The 14,685-nt window shown below is 41.7% G+C and overlaps 1 protein-coding gene across 1 annotated transcript in view; it reads right to left on the bottom strand.

Annotated features, from left to right (window-relative positions):
* SRRM1 (serine and arginine repetitive matrix 1) overlaps window positions 1–14,685 on the bottom strand; it is a 98,604-nt gene that overhangs the window by 31,784 nt on the left and 52,135 nt on the right. The window contains 1 exon segment of the mRNA XM_033954892.1: window positions 6,109–6,195. Coding sequence (XP_033810783.1) covers window positions 6,109–6,195 — 87 coding nt within the window.

Genomic DNA, 14,685 nt, shown 5'->3' with positions numbered 1-14,685 from the left:
ATCCACTGGAGGCACGAGCGACGACTCAGCCCAAGAAGTGGAATGAGCCTTGAGAAACTCCGGAACAGGCTTCTGTCTCAGAAGATAAGCAAGCAATCGTCTCCTTGATCCAGCGCGCAATAGTAGCCTTAGAAGCGCCAGCCCCCCGACGAGGACCCGCCAGAAGGACAAAGAGATGATCGGATTTCCGGAATTCCCGGGTCCGCTGCACATAAGAGCGGAGGACCCGACCGACATCCAACTTGCGCAGCTGCCGTTGCTCAGAAGAGCCCTCCCGACTACCCAAGACCGGGAGGACCACCGATTGATTGACATGAAAAGGAGAAACTAATTTCGGCAGAAAGGAAGGAACAGGCCGCAAGACAACCCGCTCCCTCGAAAATTCCAAGAAGGGAGCCCTACAAGAGAAAGCCTGAAGCTCAGAAACTCGCCTAGCGGAAGTAATGGCCACCAAAAAGACCGCCTTCAGAGTAAGGTCCTTCAACGAACAGCCATCCAACGGCTCGAAAGGCGGGCGCACCAACACAGAGAGAACCAGATTGAGATCCCAAGAGGGACCAGAGGGCCGTAGGGGAGGACTGAGCAACTTGGCCGCCCGCAAAAAGCGAATCACATCAGGAATGGCCGACAAACGCTGACCTGTCACCAACCCTCGAAAAGCCGACAGGGCCGCAAGTTGAACCCGGAGAGAACACCAAGCCAGGCCTCTATCCAGGCCATCCTGCAAGAACTCTAGAATGTTAGGCAGGGAAGCGCGAAAAGAGACCACTCCCCGCGCCCGGCACTATCCCTCAAAGAGACGCCAAACCCGCACATAAGCCCGAGAGGTAGAAAGCCTCCGGGACCCCAAGAGTGTAGAGATCACCTTATCTGAATATCCCTTCTTACTAAGGCAACCCCTTTCAAGAGCCAAGCCGTAAGACAGAAGGGAGACGGGTCGAACATGGGAATGGGACCCTGCGTCAGAAGATCGTCCAAGAGAGGCAGAGGAAGAGGATCCGCCACCAGATGCCTCACCAGATCCGCATACCACGGACGTTGAGGCCAATCCGGAGCTTCCAGAACCACCAGACCCGGATGGTGAACAATGCGAAGAAGTACTCTGCCCACTAATGGCCAAGGAGGGAACACATACAACAGCCCCTCCGTTGGCCACGGTTGGACCAGAGCATCCAGACCCTCGGCCAGACCGTCCCTGCGACGAATGAAGAAGCGGGGCACTTTGGCGTTGCCACTCGTGGCCATCAGGTCCATCAGGGGCTGCCCCCAAGCCTGCACTATCAACTGAAAAGCCACGGCGCCGAGACACCACTCTCCTAGATCCAGGAAGTGCCGACTGAGGAAGTCCGCCTGAACATTTTCTACCCCGGCTATGTGAGAGGCCGAGAGGTCCAGAAGATGAGACTCCGCCCAAACCATGAGCCGAGCCGCCTCCTGCGCCACCTGAGTGCTCTTGGCGCCCCCCTGACGATTGACATAAGCCACCGCCGTGGCATTGTCCGACAGGACTCTGACCGACTTGCCCAACAAAAGGGAGTGGAAAGCTAACAGTGCCAGACGGACCGCTCTGGTCTCCAACACGTTGATCGACCAGGAGGCCTCCTCCGTGGACCAGGTGCCCTGAGCTGAGTATCCCAAACACTGAGCCCCCCAACCGAGGAGACTCGCATCCGTAAGGAGCACCGTCCACTGCGGAAGATCCAGACCCACCCCCTGAACCAGGTGAGGGGTCCGGAGCCACCAACGCAGACTGCAGTGCGCCATGCCTTGCAGGGGAACAGGAGCATCCAACCCGTGCCTCTGGGGAGACCACCTCCGGAGCAGAGCATACTGGAGAGGACGCATGTGGGCCCGCACCCACTTCACCACGTCCAGGGACGCCGCCATCGACCCCAAGACTTGGAGGAAATCTCGCGCCCGAGGACACCGGGACGCCAAAAGCAGGCGAATCTGAGATTGCAATTTGCTCACCCGGGCCTCTGGAAGGAAGACCTTCCCCAAGGAGGTGTCGAACAGAACCCCAAGGTACTCCAGACGCTGAGCCGGGACCAACCGACTCTTGGAAAGGTTGACCACCCAGCCCAGCGACCAGAGAAACTCCACCACCCGAGCCGTAACCCGGGAGCTCTCCTGCAACGACTTTGCCCGAATCAACCAGTCGTCCAGGTAGGGGTGTACCAGAATGCCCTCCGACCGCAAGGCTGCCGCGATGACCACCATCACCTTGGTGAACGTCCGGGGAGCCGTGGCCAGACCAAAGGGAAGCGCACAGAACTGATAGTGCCGACCCAAGATCGCAAAGCGAAGGAAGCGCTGGTGAGAGGCCCGAATGGGAACATGCAAGTAGGCCTCCGTCAGATCGAGAGAAGTGAGGAACTCCCCCGGCTGAACCGCCAGAATGACCGACCGCAGAGTTTCCATGCGGAAAGAGGGAATCTTGAGAGCCCTGTTGACCCCTTTCAAATCCAGGATGGGCCGAAAGGTCCCCTCCTTCTTGGGCACCATAAAGTAAATGGAGTACCTGCCGGTGCCCCACTCCGGAGGGGGCACCGGAACAACTGCCTTGAGATCTATCAAGCGCTGAAGGGTCTGGCGAAAAGCCTGCGTCTTCCAAGGAGTCTGACATGGAGAGGCGAGGAAAAGGTCCGGCAGAGAGCGGGCGAACTCCAGGGCATAACTGTTCCGCACCACCTCCAGGACCCACTGATCGGACGTGATCTCGGCCCATTTGGGGAAAATTCCCGCAGCCGGGCCCCCACCGGAACCAAAGGGGGCGCCGGCAAGGAGTCATTGTGCAGGACGGGAAGCGGGGGAACCGGCGGAGGGATTCCCTGCCCCCCGACGCGCCCCCCGAAAGGGCTGCATGCGCTGGAAGAACTGACCCCGGGAAAACCCTGGAGCCGGGAAAGAAGCAGCCCCACGCCCAGGGCGATACTTGCGAAACTCCCGCAAACGCCCCCGGGCAGTGCCACCCCGAGACGCAGGGCGGGCACGGTCCTCAGGCAGACGGGGCACCTTAGAGTCCGTCAGAGTCTGAATCAACTTATCCAATTCCTCCCCAAACAAAAAAGACCCCCGGAAGGGAAATTTAGTAAGCTTAGCTTTGGACGGAGCATCCGCCGACCAAGCGCGCAGCCACAAAATATGCCGCACGGCCACGCCAAAGGCCATAGACTTAGCCGAGATCCGCACCAAGTCATAAAGAGCATCTGAGAGGAACGAGGCAGCCATCTCAATCTTCGCCACCTCCTGATCCACCAAAGACCAGTCATCAGACTCCCGATCCAGGACACACTCAGCCCACCGAAACACGGCGCGAGCGACCAGCCCCCCACAAATAGCCGCCTGGACCCCAAAGGCAGAGACCTGAAAATCTTGCTTAAGGATGTTCTCCAACTTGCGCTCCTCAGAGTCCTGCAAGGCAGAACTGCCCTCAACAGGCACGGCATGCCGCTTAGAAATCGCCGAGACCACCGCGTCTACGACTGGCGATGCTAAAGTAGCCCGATCCCCCTCTGGGATGGGATACAAACGAGCCATGCTGCGCACCAAACGAAACGGCGCCTCCGGCGTTTTCCACTGTTCCAGTATAATATCCCGAATATCCTGATGCATAGGAAAAGAGCGGGAAACGGAACGGATCCCCCGTAGCAGAGGGTCCCCCACACGCGGAGTCTCCGGCGGCGCATCCTCAAAACGCAACACCGAAGAAACCTGTTGAATCAGGTCCGGCAGCTCATCTCTCTGAAAAAGGCGCACCACGGACGCCTCTTCGCCGGAGGACAAGAAACCCGACAACCCGCCGCCAGCGGCCGTCCCCTCGAGAAGGTCCTGGAAATCCTCAAAAGGGTCCAGGTCCTCATCCAGACCGACACGCTCCTCCGACCATAAATCCTCGTCCCACGACACCCGCGGACGCTTGGACAAGGGAGGAGGAGGAGGGGACGCCACAACAGACGAGAGAGGCAAAGCCGCAGGGAGCGCGGAGGAAACCCCACTCCCCGAAACCCCCTGAGCGCATCCGGGACCCCCAGCCGCCTGAAAATAGGCTCTGCACAAAGAAAAAAAGAAATCAGGAGAAAAACCCCCCCGAGGGTCCCAAGGGACTCCCTGCCACAGCAGGGGACCCAGCAGAAACCTGCCCCTGTTTTTCCAATACAGGGGGAAGGTCACCTGAGGTGGAAGACAAAATGGAGGGGCCAGACTGAGAAGATGGCGACTTTCCCGCCAAAAATGCTCCCTCCATAGCCTGTAGCGGCTGAGAAACCTGAACAGTCCCAGCCGCTAAAACAGGCAAGTCGGCATCAGCTGTCAAAACATCAGCTGAGAGGGAATCCCCAACAACCCGACCGACGACGGCTCAGGGAATCCCTCCGTGGGCGGTTGGAGAAGACCGGGCTTCCCCACTGCTCCCAGCCGACTCGCGAGGCACCATCGGCCGGGAGCTCTGGGCGCCTGCAGCCGCTGCCGACGGAGCTCCTCCACCGCACCGGCCTGAACACCGCTTGCACAGGCCGGCCGCGAGTACCTCGCGCCTGGAGCACAATGAGCACTTTTTCCCTTTAGAAGTGCTCATTTCTCCATACGCGACCTAGCTATAAAAAGTGCCGGTTAGATGAAAAAATACAGTAAAATACAGTTTTCTTAAAGGGAAACAACCCTCCAGACCAGCACTATCTCAGGATTTTTTTTTTTTTTACAGAACAGACTCCACAGGCTCTCGAAGCAATATGCCTTGCTTGATTTAGGGGGCAAGGCTTACTGCTGAGGCTCCTCTAGAAAAATGTGGGGAGGTGGAGGAAGTAGGGGGAGGGACCCCGCTTGAGACCCGTCGGGTTTGACACCCCCGAGGTCGGACGAACCCCCAAACAGGGCCCGCCCAAGCTCCGTCCGGCCAAAAACAGGGACTATAAACCCCCTAAACAAATTCCAACAGCCCTACCAAGGGAGATGGGTACAGATCACATCAACACCTGCTGGAGACTGAAAGAAGACTGAGGTAAATAGAGAAGGGAGTATATGATATACTGTCCCACAGTTTTGTTTTCAGTCTCCACCTGCTGGTCATGATTGGATATATACCCATTTGTAAAGATTAACCTCTACTGGTCTGGAGAGTGCTAAAGAATAAATGTTTATCAGCTTCTCATAACTCACCCACAGGCAAAAGATTAAACAACATAGAGCACACGCATGGTAGTTACGGATATCAGTATTAGCACAAAATTGTGAAAAAATTGTCATTTTACATAAATGTCAAGCGTGTCATTCAGTCTGCACCAATACACAGCCAGCTTTTGTTTGACAAATGGAGACAAGATCTTACATTTCATTAAAAATGAGCTAGAAGCTTAATATTCAGTGGAGCTCTTTCTTGAAAAGACAAATGTAGCTAAATTCTGAGCCTGTTTGGCAAACAGACTTCTAATTTTCACAGTAAGCGAGACTGCATAAATGAAATAGGGCTCTCTGTGGAGAAGTAAGTGATACAGGAGCTACCATAAATGGCATCACCCATGCAAGTGTTAGCATATCTCCTGCATAACCATGAAGTATAACCTATAACTTTTTCTTTTCTGATATCGATATATTTAACGATCAACAAGATGCCATTTCCCAACTTTGGAGTGGGCAGTCTTGTGCAGTTTGAGGGACTTCGGGCTAGACACGGGGGTGACACATTTTTCCCCTACCCGCAGAAACTCTTCTCCAGTCCCATCCCCTCATGTTTTATCGCTGTCCCATTCCTGTAAGTTCTGTCTTAACCACAGAAGCCTCAAACACTTATTATTTTAAAGTGTTTGAGGCTTGTGCAGATGAGGACAGAGCTTGCAGGAATGGGGCAGGGACAAGAAAAGAATTCACCAGGATGGGATAGGAAAATGAGTTCCTGCGGGACAGTGAAAATTTTGTCCTCATGTCATTCTCTACTGCAGGCTTCATGGACTGGTGCAAACTGTCTTCCAGCTGCTTGGTGCAAGGTCAAATGCTGAGTGCTGTCGGGTTAATTCTGGCTTGCAGGCCTCAAATTACCCAACTCTGGTATAATTGATGCAAGTAGGAAGCATTAAAAAAAACAATAAAAAAAACCCAAACTTATCACTATACCAGATGAGGACTGTTGATTCTGCCTTCTGTACTGACGCCTCTGCTGCACAGAGTCTGCTGCACCCATCTTTCCACTTTTTTCATCTTCTGAAAACCAAATAATTTAGGAAACAAACATGAACTGCGGAGGAAAAAAAAGTGACAACAGAAGTGATGCATTCAAAGCCAGAGCTTCAGTATGGCACCATCTTAATGCTTCTATGATATGAGACAGACCCTGCCATTGCAAGGTACTTTAAAGCAGGGATCTCAAAGTCCCTCCTTGAGGGCCGCAATCCAGTCAGGTTTTCAGGATTTCCCCAATGAATATGCATTGAAAGCAGTGCATGCACATAGATCTCATGCATATTCATTGGGGAAATCCTGAAAACCCGACTGGATTGCGGCCCTCAAGGAGGGACTTTGAGACCCCTGCTTTAAAGGCAGTCTTTACAAACCTGTTCTCACAGCTCCTAAGGTTTTCAGAATACCCAAAATTAATTTGCAGCAATCAGTTCACATACACTGGAGATCCAGTGCATGCAAACTTCTCATGCATTTTCATGGTACACTAACTAAAATGTGGGACAAACATGCGCCGATAATCATGCGCCGTATTAAAAAACAGTTACAGCAAGCGCTCCGAGGGTGTGTGTGCGTGAACCCCCCCATTACAGAGAAAACTGCCTTTTTACCTCGTTCCCTCACACACCCCAACAGGAACGTAAACACTTCTTTTTTTTTTTTAATTTTTTATTTATAAATTTTCCATTCTTACAATATTTAAATCATACAATATATATTAATTATTACATATCCATAATATTATCATTATTAATTCATATTATTTAAAATATAATATGATAAAGATTATACAATAACATATAAAATATAATTCCCACTCCCTTTTTATATAATATATTTCCATTAATTAATCAAATCCCACCCCATTCGTATATAATTTTTATCATTGTGCTAAGAAACTAATCATTAGAATATTTTGTCAATGGTTGCCAAATTTTCTTGAAGTTAAGAAGATTTCCCTGTTGTAACGCTAATATTTTTTCCATTTTATAAATATGACAAACAGAATTCCACCAAAATGTATAATTCAATTTGGTATAGTCTTTCCAATTTTGAGTAATTTGTTGCATGGCGACTCCTGTTAGTATTAGTAATAGCTTATTATTATTTGCTGAAATCGGACTCTTAGTTCTCATTGCAGTACCAAATAATATGGTGTCATATGAGAGTCCTACGTGATTCTCTAATAACTTATTAATTTGGGGCCAAATTGAATTCCAAAATGCATTTACATAGGGACAGAAAAAGATTAAATGATCTAACGTCCCTATTTCCAATTTACAATGCCAGCATCTATTAGATCTAGTACTATCTATTTTTTGCAGGCGCGTTGGGGTCCAGAATACTCTATGTAATAAGAATAACCATGTTTGATTCATAGATGCTGACCTTGTAGATCTTAATCTCCAGGACCAAAATCGTGGCCATTGAGATTCAGAAATTGTCTGATCAATCTCAATACTCCAAATATCCCTAAGACCTGTTTTCTTTTTTTTATTTAAAAATCCGTATATCAATTTGTACCATTTTGCGGCTTGGTGACCCAAAAAATCCGTCTGGAAACATAGAACCTGTAGACTATATTGATTATTTAGATTTTTCCATTCAGGGAACCCTACCTGAATGGCCTGCTTCAATTGCATCCATTTAAAATAATGTGTTTTATTTAATCCAAATTTATTTTGCAATTGTGAAAAACTAAGCAGTGATCCTTCTGATATGACATCATTTAATGTTCTTATTCCTGCATTTATCCATTGCTTCCAGACGATTTTAAATCCGCCAATTCTGATCCTGGAGTTTATCCATATTGATTGATTTAGAGATTTAGCAATAGGTTCTGGTGATAGATTACTGATATATCTCAATGTTTTCCAAGTGTCAAATAAAATTCTGTGATCTTTGTATCTTTTAGGCATTGTTATAGTTATTAACTGTTCTGGATATAAAGGGAATAGGAGCCGCCATTCTAAATATAGCCAATCAGGTACATTTTCTAAAAGGTCTGGGAGGATCCAATACATACCCTGTCTTAAGATATAGGCTTGATGATACCTATAAAAATTTGGAAAATTTACCCCCCCTTCCACAATTGGTCTTTGTAATGATACTAAAGCGATTCTTGGTCTTTTCCCACACCAAACAAATTTTGTAAGAACATTGTTAAGTTTTTTATAAAACGACCCCTGAAAAAATATTGGAATCATACTCATTTGGTAACAAACCACAGGCAATATCATCATTTTAATTGTTTGAATTCTTCCCCACCAAGAAAGATGTAATGGATTCCATTGCTCACACATTTCTGTTATTTTTTTCAATAAAAGTTTTTCATTCTCTTTGACTGTGTCTTCAATTGTATTTTTAATCATAATTCCTAAGTATTTTATACCATCTTCTTTCCAAATAAATGAATATGTTTCAAATAATCCTTTGGTACAATGAACATTTATTGGGAGAATTTCAGATTTGTTCCAATTAATTTTATATCCAGAAAAAGTACCATATTTTTCTATTAAATTAAGTATACATGGAATAGTAGTTTCCGGTTCTCTTAAATATAATAATATATCATCTGCATATGCAGATAATTTAAATTCAAAACTGGTAAATGATATTCCCTTTATCTCCTTAGTTTTGTTTATTGCAATTAATAAAGGTTCTAGGACAATATCAAAAAGTAAAGGAGACAGAGGGCATCCTTGTCTAACTCCCCTATGCAAGTTAAATCTATTTGATAAATTATTGTTAATATATAATCTTGCTCCAGGAGAGCTATACAATGTCTGAATCATTTTAATAAAACCGGATCCTATGCCAAACCATTGTAAAGCTTGGTATATAAAATTCCATTCCACTCTGTCAAAGGCTTTTTCTGCATCTAAAGATATTAAAAAAACTGGATCATTTATATTTTTTGCTAAATTTAATGAGTGGAATGCTAATCTAGTATTATTTGATGAATGTCTTTTAGCAATAAATCCTGTTTGATGTACATCAATAATGAAAGGGAGAGCTTTTGCCAATCTTAATGCTAATACTTTAGCCATTAGTTTGTTATCCACATTCAATAATGAAATAGGCCTGTAATTTGAAACCAGAGTAGGATCTTTGTTTGGTTTTGGTAAGACTATAATTATTGATTCTGCCATAGTACCAGAAATATTTTCATTCTTTATTTGATATTGATACAAATTTAACAGATGTGGTAATATGATATTTTGGAAAAATTTATAAAATTCAACAGTATACCCATCTCCACCTGGAGCGGATCCAACTCTAAGAGACCTCAATGCTGTTTCTAATTCTTTTAAAGATATAGGTTCTTCTAAACTTCCTTTTATATGATCTGGAATATTTGGTCCAATATATGAATTTAAAAAATTTAATCCGTCTTGTTCTTTATTTTTATAAGAATTGGAAGTATATAATTCTTTGTAAAAATCAAGAAATTGTGTTATAATATCTTTTGTGTTGGTATGTGTGTTACCTTGTGTATCTTTAATTGCAATAATCTTATATTTTCTTTTTTTTGCTTTTAGAAAGTTTGCTAATAATTTCCCTGCTTTATTTGAATTTCCATAAAATTGTACTTGTTTGTTGAAAATGTCTTTCCTCACAATTTGAGAAGAAATCTCATTATATTTAACTTTTAATTTTAATAATTCTTGTAATGTATTATTTTCCCATTTCTCAATTAATTTATTTTCTAATAATTTAATTTGCTTTCCCATCTCAAGAAATTGTTTTTTTTTTTGTTTGTTAATAAATGTTGAATATGAAATAATATTTCCTCTCATAGTTGCTTTAAAAGCATCCCATAAGATCTCAGCATTAATATCATCTGATTCATTAAATTGAAAGAATTCTTGCATTTTTATTTTAAAATCTTCAAGAAATTTTGAATCCGCTAATAAATCATTATTAAATCTCCAAATTAAATCAAAATTTTCAACATCATAATTTTGAAGATTAATCCACACACCAGCATGATCTGAAATTATAATGGGATCAATTACTGCTTTTAAGATACGCTGCGCTATATTATTAGAAACAAATATATAATCAATTCGTGAAAAAGATTTATGGACCTGAGAACAAAAAGAAAATTCCTGATCATTAAAATGAAGAATTCGCCATATATCTACTAAATCACAAGATATTATCAAATTATCTAAGCCTAATGATTTCATAACTTTACTTGGTTTTTTATCCAAAATCGGATCCATTACAGCATTGAAATCCCCTGCTACTATTAAATTAGATGTAGCCAGTGGTAAGAGCAATTGTTGAATTTGTTTAAAAAACTCCATTTGATTCGTATTAGGAGCATATAAATTGAATAAATTCAGGGTTGTATTTCCCAGAACCATCTCAATATGTACCCATCTACCTAAGGGATCATAATTAATTAATTTAAAATCTGCATTACATTTTTTGTTTATTAGAACAGCCACTCCAGCTTTTTTCTTTAAAGCCGGTGCAAATAAACATTTAGAAATCCATCCTCCAGATAATTTTTTTGATTCAATTTCCGAAAGATGGGTCTCTTGAATAAAATAAATGTCCGCATTTTGATTTTTAAGGAACGATAATAATTTCTTCTTCTTAATAGGATGATTTAAACCATTGACATTCAGCGAATACATTTTTATATCCATCTAATTAATAGTTATGTTTTATCCAATATTCTATGATAGTTTACAAGATTATTTCCTAGCACATTCATTAAAAATTCATATCCTATCCCACCCATTATTTTCCCTCCCCTCCCTCCCATTATCATATTCTGATTTGGAACACGCATTGGTCATGCAAAACCTACATCTCCATCTCCAGGCAACTAATAATTCATTATATTATTTAAAAAACATATTTCTAAATTCAATACATTCTTTATACTTCCACTCTTATATAATTGAAAATTATATCCATTTAATCTATAATATTTTATAAATTTACTGAGAATTATATATATTTGATTCATAAAATTAAATTCAAATTCAATATCATGCATACATGTAATATTATATTCTTAATAAATAAACATATTACAATATATCTCTATTTCTCTATATATATCTATAGATCTTCATATAAATTGAATATATTCATTTTTATAAAAATATATGAATATTTATATTAATAATAATGCAATTCAATCATTTTCATAGATCATCTTCATAATAAATTAATTTGAATAATTAGTTAAATAAAATATACATTTTATGTCAATAAATAAGTTTTATAATAAATTCATATTTTATTAATTATCTACCATTCAATTACTTATTTTCTTATTTTTCATAATAAGTTAATATGACTGAATAATTGAATCAAATAAAAAATTTTTTTTTTATTAGATATATATTTTATTAATTAATTCTGTCAATAATCAAATTATTTTCTTGTATATATTTCATAAAATTATAATTTTCTTATACAGAATTAAAATATTGTTTTTATAATAAATTAATATATTTCATTTTTAAATCTTATTCTCGATATATCAATAATAAATTTTTCCTATCAATATTTTTAATGATAATTTCATTGTAAATCATTTCATTATTCCTTATTCATAATAAGTTAATATGCTATATGATTGAATAAATTTTCTATTTTGATTAAAACAAGTAATTTATATAAATTTTTTTTTTTTTTTTATATATATTTTATTTTATTTTATTTTTTTTATTTTATTAATGATTGTGGATGCTAATATTTTATTAATAATTAATTTAATAAAATAATATTATAATATTGCATCCACTATATCAATAAATATAAATTATATTTCCAGTTAGTAACATTTCTTATATCTTTTTTTTTTAATAATCTTCTTTATTTTCCCTTTTTTCCATCTTCTTTCTTCTTTCTTCAGCTGAATTGTTTCTTATGTAAACATAGGTTCTTTTTGTGTCAGAAATTCTTTCAGTTTTGCCGGGTCTTGAAAATATATGGATTTATTTCCACTGGATACTCTCATAGTAGATGGATAATATAGTCCATATATGTATCCTTTTTCTTTCAGCTGCTGTCTGTATGTAAGGAATTGTTTTCTTATGTTTGCTGTATATTTAGCAAAATCCGGAACTAAAATCAGTTTTGATCCTTTATAGTTCAAGTTTTTATTTGCTTTTGCCAATTTTAATATTTCTTGAGCTTGTTGATACCTTAAAACCTTGAATATCAAAGGTCTTGGAGCAGCCTGATTTACTGGCTTTCTTGTGGGGATTCTGTGGGCTCTTTCAATTTCTAACGGCCATTTTGAATTGAGCTGAAGCAGTTTAGGTAACAGATTTTCCAAGAATTGTACCGGATCTCCTCCTTCAATATTTTCAGCCAGCCCCAAAATTCTTATGTTCTTTCTTTTTCCTCGGTTTTCCATGTCCACCATTTGATTTTTTAAAGCTGCTATTTCTTTTTTATCTTTGTCATATTCCTGTGTGAAAGATTCAAACCTCTCCACTTTTTCTTCCAGCACTGTCATTCTCAGTCTCTCAGTTTGGATTTCTTGTTTCATGTTAAGAAGCTCTTCTTTTACTTCAGATATTTTATTGGAGTTTTCAGTCAGCATCAGTTTTATTTTAAACAGTTCAGTCATTATATCAGCCTTTTCAGTGAGTTCTTCAGTCTCCATCGGGAACGGCACACTCGATGGTGACAGGGGAGTTACTTTTGTTCTTTTTGCTGATATTCCCGATGTTGAAGGTTTTTCAGCTTTCCCCTGCTTTATATTCGCCATCTCCGACGTTGTTTTATGTATTTTTTTTTTGCGATTTGAAAAAGTAGAAGTTTTATTTTTGTTCCGTTTGTTGCCTGGATATGGGAGCGCTGCAGTTAGGCTGCCATATCGTGCGCGCTCCAAGCCACGCCCAACGTAAACACTTCTAAGTTTAGTGTGTGTGTTGGGGGGGGTGACTCCCCACACCCCCCCTCGAAGCACTTACAGTAACTGTTTTAATCCGGCATGCATAAGTCCTGATTGTCGGTGCATGTTTGTCCCGCGCGGTTATGATGGGTCACTGTATTCATTGCGGATAGCTCTGCCTTACTGCTTAAGCACAATAAAGCATCCCAACACCTAAATATACTATTTGCGGTAAATTCAAACATGTTCTGAAACCTTAGCTGGTGACTCGTTTCACACACAGTTCACAGCCTCATGACTCATCAGATGGGTTGAATTTACTGCAAGTAACAGTATATTTAAGCACAGGAATGCTTTGTGTTTGACTAGTGAGCCTCCGCTTGCAATACTCCAACCCCCTACTTGCCATGTTTGTCTGTTGAGTAGATTGTAAGATCTTCTGAGCAGGGACTATGTCTTGAATGTTCTAATGTGCAGCACTTTGTATGCCTAGCAGCGCTATAGTAATCTGTCTTAATGCTTAGGCAATTCATCGCTCAGCTCCGCAGTCACATTATAAATATACCATTCTAGGCAAAGGTCACAGCTTTGAAGCTCTTTTACAGTGAGAATTCACTACAATTTATTTATTTATTCAATTTTCTATACAGTTCTCCCAGGAGAGCTCAGAACGGTTTACATGAGTTTATTCAGGTACTCAAGCATTTTTCCCTGTCTGTCCTGGCGGGCTCACAATCTATCTAATGTACTTGGAGCAATGGGGGGGATTAATAATAATAATTTTTTTCTTATATACCGCCAAAGCCGTAGTAGTTCGAGGCGGTTTACAATAAGAGGAGCTGGACAATCAGCGAAGATAGGTACAAAGTAAAGTTATAAAGTACATGTAAGCTGGTGCAGGGATAGGAAGGGCTGGAACAGATAGCGAACAATCAGCGAGAATAGGCGCACTGTACAGTCATCAATACATGAAGGCAGAGAACAGAGCGGGAGTGAGATAGGGGTAAAATTCAATTGGAGTAAAGCGACAGGGCAATAGGAGCATTTAGGTTACAAATCGGTTAAACAAGTTTGTTTTTACTAGTTTTCTAAAACTTAGATAGGATAAAGAGTGCATTAAGTTACTCAGCCAGTTGTTTATTTGGCCTGCTTGGAAAGCAAGTGTTCTGTCTAGGTATCTTTTGTATCGGCAGGCCTTTATTGTTGGATGGGTGAACATGTGGACTCTACGAGTGGGCCTGCTAGGACAGTCCAAGTTGAAATGAGCGACCAGGTATGTGGGGGCCGAGCCAAGTATAGATTTGAAACAAAGACAGGCAAATTTGAACAAGACTCTTGCCTCCAGGGGCAGCCAATGAAGTTTTTGGTAATAGGGGGTTATGTGGTCCCATTTTTTTATGCCAAAAATTAGTCGGACTGCTGAGTTTTGGATGATTTGGAGTCTTTGAATGGTTTTCTTGAAAGACCCCAGATAAATGATGTTGCAGTAGTCGAGTATGCTTAGTATGGAGGCTTGCACCAGTAAACGGAATGAAGTTGCCCAGGGTCACAAGGAGCAGCGTGGGTTTGAACCCACAACCCCAGAGTGCTAAGGCTGTAGCTTTAACCACTGCGCCACACTCTCCCCCTTAGTCTTTGCG

Source organism: Geotrypetes seraphini, chromosome 8 (genome assembly GCF_902459505.1).
Source record: "Geotrypetes seraphini chromosome 8, aGeoSer1.1, whole genome shotgun sequence".
NCBI lineage: Eukaryota > Metazoa > Chordata > Amphibia > Gymnophiona > Dermophiidae > Geotrypetes > Geotrypetes seraphini.
The sequence above is the reverse complement of the archived record's forward strand: the minus strand, read 5'-3'. Positions and strand labels throughout refer to the sequence as shown.